We start from the raw sequence: 7,508 nt of genomic DNA on the forward strand, positions 1-7,508 counted from the left end.
CGTGCTGGAGTTGAGCACGGCCCATGTTGCTTTCTTCTGGAGACATGTACTTTTTGTCTTTATGTGAGGCCAAGCATGGAGGCATGTTTAGGTTGAACATGGGGACATGTTGCACTGTTTCTAGAAGCAAGCTTTTGTATTCACATGTAGATGGCCATGGGGGTGTGTTGGCTTTGGACATGGCCCCAGTTCCGAGAGTATTTAGCTGAATTTCCTTCTTTTTCTTCATGTTTTAGTTCCTTTGCTCGTTTAAGGCCAAAATCATCATGGAAAATAAAAGTAAAGCAATAAGTACCGGTTTCAAGTATTTTTTAAATAAATATATGTAAAATATGGAGTATTTGATGTATAATTTTTTGTACATCGGGATACTTAGAAAGACCTTAGGTTTAATGAAGATAGTTATTATTTAAATCTTGATTGGATTACCTGTATTAAATTAATTATTTGTGTTTTGAATATTTGTGCACTGTATTTGAGAATAATTAACTTAATAGATATTGGGACATTTTATTTATGATAGTATCTACGAGCTGTGAACAATCGGCTCACGCCCTGGATTTCCGTCTTAGGTTGGGTGTGACAATAACTAACAATACTTTTAGTCTCTCTCTAACCATTATTATCAGGTCCCTATGCTCGAACAAATAAATCAACCAACAACGCGAGTATATTATGAAACTCGTTTGCATCTTGGGGGGGGGGGGGGGCATTTTCAAGACAACTAATCTAAAAGCACTTGCTTCCCCGAAGGCCCTACGCACAATTTATTGTCAATTTTTGCTATTTGATTGCTTAATTTATCGTTGTTGGTCAGTTGCATCAGTCAGAAATAGGGTTAGGTATATGAATCGACTCTAATTTGAAGGAGTACCACATGTGATCTATCGATCTATTTCATGTCCTGCTCCCCCCCCCCCCCCCACACACACACACAATTTCATATTGAATTGCGAATTGCTCACTTTAATTTCTTACAAGTACCAGAATTTAGGGCTTGAATGAATTTTCTTAGGAGCAGATTTCATAAATCTTTTTTTGTTTTTTAAATTAGGGTTAACTTTCAAAATTTATTTGCTTAATTAGGGTTGGAGATCAAAATTGATTTGGTTAACTAGAAACTACTTCAGTAAAGCCTATCACCAGAAGAAATACTCAAAACAATATCATTATACTTCTCATTAATATTTTAAATAAATATACATTAGTTGTAATTACTCAAAAGTTTATTATTGCCAATTATTCTTTCGACTCACCTACAGATTAATGGATTAAAATAATTACTTTATTAGCGACCTTGATGTGCTAAAAGATTAGTGCATGCTCAAAGTATGAATCATTCGTTTGTGGACACAACCAGCCTTATAAAAACTCAATGGAAATGTTTTCATTAAAATATCTTTTTTATGAACAACTTATTTTTTATTATTATATTTAATGTAACTAGCGTATAGCCCGTGTAATACACGGGTGGTTAAAAAAATACAACAAAAAAAGTTAAATTTAATAATATACGTAATAACATATCTTGTCGTCTCAAAAGCATATTAAAATATATTTATATGTCTAAAAATATGTTTAATATGTTTAATACAACATATTTTTATCTTATGGATTCATAATAACATGAAAGAATGATTTTGTTTTAATAGTATAAATAGATAGATTAAAATTAAATAGATTATTAGGTGTAAATTATAATTTTGAAAATTGTTGAGGTGGAATCCTATGTGGATAACTTAATTAAAGGACATGTGGAAACCATATGTTGCTTTAATATAATAGTTAGAATTAGATTAGATATGCAATTTCATTTATGAAAAATTGTTATACATTACTGAATTATTTGGCGTATTTTTTGTGTGTTTACGCAACTGTTTTCATATGCTATGACACCTTTTTCATGTTTGCATTTGTAAATAATTTAAAGACAATAACAATTTCTACAATTGAAATGTGTGAAACCTGTAAACGTTATGATTAGAAGAGGTTGAACTTTATGAGAAGTCTGTGTAAGAGTTGGAATCTAATGTGAATTTACGAGAAAACTAGGTATTATTTACGTTATGAAATCATTTTCTATTTTTAGTTTAATAAAAAGTTTTCTAAGGATGGCTCCTCATTCAGACAGACTTTGTCGGAAGCCAACCTCTATTAAGGTAAGCCCTAAACGTTCATTAATTGCTACATTATATTTTGTTTATAATCGTGCCTTAGTGAAATCTATTTTATATGTAAAGATTCTTGTAGTTGAATCCTGACATCCGCTAAAAGTTCAACCCAACTATAAACCCAAGTCCACAACAACAAGCACATACAAAAATACAAGAAAAAACAACAAATTAAACTTAAACTCTAACTTTAAACATAAAATAATTTGTTAATTAATATAACCTTTGATTTTTATACAAAATGTGTACCTCAAAGTTTATGTTTAAATAAAAGCCTAAACATTCATACCAGAAAATTATATATTTACAATGATACAAAAAATTACGATTAAAATTAAAGTTATCAATACCTAAAAAAAATTAATATAAAGAATTAGATATTCAAAATAATATTAAAAAATAACCTAAATAAACTCACGTAACACGCATGCTAAAAGTTTCGTTTGGTAAAACATCATGCTAATATGCGTATGTAACTAATATTGTTTTTTTATAGTTTTGACGTTTTAAATGACAGGTAGTTAAAATAATCGAACCAAATATAAATCAAATCTATTACGTTAACATGGGTACACATTCATGTGTTTTAACTCATAGTACAAGTATTTATGCATGAAGTAGAACTCATAAAGTAACATTGCTAGTTAGTGGTTAATGGCCAAAGTAAACTAAAATAGATGCAACTAGGGGGGTGGTCGTTGGACAACTCAACAACTGAAAATGAAACAACTACTTCCCCAAAGTTTCACCAGAAACTTTTTTTTATAACAATTTTGAACAAAAAAACGTATAATTTTTTAACTTTTTAAGCACATATGTACAGTGGCGAAGCTTGGACTAAGATACCCGGAGGGTCAGACTCAAAATGTATTAAAAAAATCACAAACGAGAAGGGCCGGCCTCAAATTTTTGATCCAAAACGGCTAAATTTACACTACGTATAGAAATTTCCGGGCAGGAACGAGTAAATTTATACCACTGCGCAAAAAAACAAGAGTGGAGGGAGGGCCACCCAGGGGCCCTAAGTATGCTTCGCCTCTGCATATGTAGACGACATTTTAGTGATGTTGAGGAGCCTATGCCTTCATAAATGTAACAAAATAAAATGGCTAACATGAAATTTCACTACACATAACATAAGTAGCTTGCATCTATTGTTGAGTAAGGAATACTTATTTATTCAATCTATTTAATAAACTTTTAAGTTCAAGCTCAACTTGGGCATGACATGTTTACTATATGATAATAACTTTATATTTAATAATAGTTAGCAACTCGGTATGTGAAGTTTGGGACTCAGCCTTGCTTATTTAACGAGCTCCTACTGAGGCTCGAACTCGTTTATGTTTGAATTATCATTATGTTTTTATCAAACCAATCTTGAGTAGTTTACAAACTGCTTGCTAAATACTCAATAAATTTGGATAAGTTTTCAACCTTTAGATTATAGTGAAAAATAAGATAATTTATTTAATATAATCCAACAAAACTATGTTCTATTATTCTATTTTATGGCCTTGGTAAAAAAGGACAGTTGGTAGCATAGTAGAATCAGTTGAATCCTTTTAGAAAATTGCACCAAAATGACAAAAAAGAGGCTCCAACCACATAATTGCTTCCCTATTTGCTAAAGCTTATACCTTTCTAGTTGTAGATTCTTTGCTTTCAACCACTTCATACAAAAATTAGTTTCACATTAGATTTTTTTTCAAGATTCAGTATTTTAAAATCTAACAAGTGAAAGTTAATATAGTTCTCCATACAACTCTAAATTATTGGATTTTATGCTTAGTGGGTCGTAACCGGGTAGAAATTAATTGCTATGTGAAATTCATCGTCATCTCTCACATTCTTCTGCTCGCGTAACAGAATTTGCTACTAGTTATTACATAAAAATGTGTACCGGTTTTAAACACCCACTAATATAAGGAAATAAAAAAACGTAAGAGGAGTTGATGATGGCATGCCAAAGTCATTATGTAATGAAAGTAGATAGTTAGGTTAGAAATCTTGAACCTAATATTAGTCATACTTTTTATTTCTAAACTTATTTATCTTAAAATGCACTGTCACAAATATTTAAAAAAAAAGTTAATTATAAAGTTATATGCTACATCAAATTCATATATTTTTTTTAAAGTGTAGTGGTCCAGTGGAACATTTCAACTGTGTATGTGCTTACAATGCAGAGAACAGTTGAGATACATGTGGGTTGAATCAGGTGGAAGAGGATCTTTGCTTCCAGAACCTAGGATAGCCACGTGGACAGATCTGATCCGTTGGCTTGCTGCTGGTGTAGAATCCATACTCAAGTACACGTGCAGACATCTTTGCTTTAGCTTCTTTTTATCCTTGCTTTCATGCATCAATTTCTCCATCTTCCTCCAAATTTAGCGTCACTCTCTCTCTCTCTCTCTATATATATATACATACACATATACTTTTAGAGAGAGAATTGAACAGATTGTCAGTGTGAGTGTAACCCACTCCTTCCCTTTATATCATCTTGATTAGCTTCTACTCAATTCCCACCTTCAAATCTTGTTCTTTATGAAAAAAGATATGAAATTTGAGATGGGTTCTTGATGATTCTCAATTCCCACCTTCAAATCTTGTTCTTGATGAATAAAGATAAGAAATTTGAGATGGGTTTTTTGTATTTATGTTCAAATCTTGTTCTTGATGAGAAAATGTATGAAATCTGAGATGGGTTCTTGTTAATTCTGAATTTTCACTCAATATTTCACCTTTAGATCTTGTTTCTTGATCTGGGCGTCTTTCAAGTTACAGTCTTTGCTTCTGAATCTTGAATTCTTGGATCCGATCTGAATTGTTTGAATTATTCGATGGGAGAAATCGGTGAGGAGTCGATGAAACACGTGTGTAGATTCTGCCACAAGAGCTTCCCATGTGGAAGATCATTAGGGGGTCACATGAGGTCTCATGTGATCAACTCCACTGATCAACATGATCATGATCATAAGGTGAAGAAGACAAGTTGTGAAGGTGTTGTTGATAAAATTTGTAAAGAATGTGGAAAAGGGTTTCAATCTTGGAAGGCTTTGTTTGGGCACATGAAATGTCACTCCCTCAAGAACAAGAAGATTGCAAGTTTGAATCAAGATTCTTGGAGTAACCATTTAGGAAATAAGAAGTCATATGCCAAAAATGGTCCTATAAAGAGATCAAGATCAAGTTTGGTGTCCGAAATCGAGCAGGAAGAAGAAGCAGAAGTTGCTATGTCTTTGATGATGTTGTCTAGAGATATGGGATCAAGATGCTCAAAATCCTCTGTTTTGGTTAATTTGAGAAAAGTTGAGGGTACTAAAGATTTTATTAAAAAGGGTTCTAAGATGAAAAAATTTAAAGAAACCGAAGTCGGTTTTGATTTTGTTGAGAGATCTGAGGTGGGATTGATCAAAATCAGCAATATCGATTCGGGCTTTGGTGGATTGAAGGACTCAAACAAGAGAAAGTTTGAGTGTGTTACTTGTGACAAAAGCTTTCCTTCTCATCAAGCACTTTGTGGACATAAAGCAAGTCACCAAAAAGTACTCAAGAGAGATTTTGATTCAAAAATCCAAAGCGAAAACAAAATTGAGCACGAACCCGTGTTAGATCATGATCAAACAATCAATGGGTATGATTCAAGAATATCTAATGATCATCAAGAATCATCAAGTTTTAATCTTGATGTTGGATCTTTAAAGAAGCAAAAGACAGTAGTGTTGAGAGCACATGAGTGTCCAATTTGCTTCAAGGTTTTTACATCCGGACAAGCTTTAGGGGGTCACAAAAGATCACACTTTAATCAAGAAAACAACACGAATGTGATCAGCAAACCCGATGAGCCAGTTCACGAGGCCCGCGGGTTTCTTGATCTCAACATGCTTCCCAAAGAAGAAGAAGAGGAGATGAATATGAGCAGTAGTACCACAGAGTACAAGTCATACTGCTGGGAAGAAAGTAGTGACCACCATAGTCAACAATCAAGAATTCTATGTTTGCTTTCAACAAGCTAATAGTAGTTCTAAAGAACACAAGCTTCAAGATTGTACATGATTCATCCGTTTTCTTAAAAAAAATACACATGTCCAAAAGTCCAAATTACAAACTTTACATATTTCGATATGTTTTAAGTGGAAAATTCCAAGATTTCTTGTTAAGTAGCTTTGAGCTCGCTAATAATCCAATGAATTATAATATGTTTGTGTGTATGTCTTCATGTGATTATATATATTATAGTATTACACTAAACTATAATGTCAATGTATGCTTATTTTTATGTGGTGTAGATAGCCCGTACGTTTTGACTTTGGACTTCTTATACACACATAAAATGGTTTCTCATTATATTTGTTTTTTCAGGAGAATAAAAGGACCTGCCCTAAAGGTGGGTGAGTTGCACCCCGGCCAAGGCCTTTTTCCCAAAGGCATGAAATTATATGCATGTATATAATTTATATACATGTTTTTATAAGTAATTTATTTATATATACACATTTTTATTTATATGTATATGGAATCACCGGAAATTAAACAGAAACTGCTAAAGTCATAGAAAATTGGCTGGAACTGTCGCAAATTGCTGAAAATTGACCGAAATTAAGACTGGAGTGAAGGTTCGACTAGTTTGATTAGACCCGACTACCGATTTTATGGCGACTACCTAAAAATTAATCAGTCATTGGTCGACTAGTGATTAATTGTTGACTAGTCCCGATATTTACAACACTGCATACAAGTATAATTTATCTAGTTATTGGGCCAATAATAAAAAGAAAATGAATAAACATAAAAATTAAAAATAAGCGGAGTACCGACAAGCAGGGAAGAGACAACTAATGTACTATCGAGCAATTGACCACCTAAGTCCACCACCATCAACCACCGTTAGCCACCTTCAAGTCCACCAATAGTCCACCGTGACCACCAAGGTATGTTTTATTTATTTTTTCTAATTTCTTGATGCACTTAATTATGCCTTAATTTATAATTTTTTAATTTAGCCCTAAATTGGGTGTTTTGTTCATTGTTGACCCCTAAATTAGAAGCATTGTTAGCTACTATGCCTCGTATGTGACATCTGCCCCGATCCGATCCGACCCAGGTACCCGTTTCTCCGATCCGATCTCTTTCTTTTATGATTTAATATTTATTTATACTTATACTTTATTTTTAATAATAATAATATTTTCCTTCCCGCCTCTTCCTCTCTTTTCCTTTCCGCCGTCCCGTCCCTCTTCTTCTCTCCGCCTTCTTTTCTCTCTTGTCGCCGTCCCGCCCTTAAGCCCTGAACCCCTTCTCTTATCTTTGTGTCATTTGTTTCTTCCCGCC

At 33.1% G+C, this 7,508-nt stretch overlaps 1 protein-coding gene across 1 annotated transcript; it reads left to right on the plus strand.

Moving 5' to 3' along the window:
- The first annotated feature begins 4,988 nt into the window (after positions 1 to 4,988).
- Positions 4,989 to 6,253, plus strand: LOC143587625 (zinc finger protein ZAT9-like). The gene has a single exon (XM_077068869.1). The coding sequence runs from the start codon at positions 5,018 to 5,020 to the stop codon at positions 6,191 to 6,193; it is 1,176 nt and encodes a 391-aa protein (XP_076924984.1). The 5' UTR covers positions 4,989 to 5,017; the 3' UTR covers positions 6,194 to 6,253.
- Positions 6,254 to 7,508: the final 1,255 nt, after the last annotated feature.

This window comes from Bidens hawaiensis, unplaced genomic scaffold, assembly GCF_021521415.1.
Source record: "Bidens hawaiensis isolate Kalapana, Puna unplaced genomic scaffold, B.hawaiensis_p1.1 tig00035627_1, whole genome shotgun sequence".
Classification (NCBI taxonomy): Eukaryota; Viridiplantae; Streptophyta; class Magnoliopsida; order Asterales; family Asteraceae; genus Bidens; species Bidens hawaiensis.

What these genes read in the sequence shown, in the direction of transcription:
- LOC143587625 (XM_077068869.1), top strand. Translation starts at nt 5,018, where the DNA reads ATGGGAGAAATCGGTGAGGAGTCGATGAAACACGTGTGTAGATTCTGC.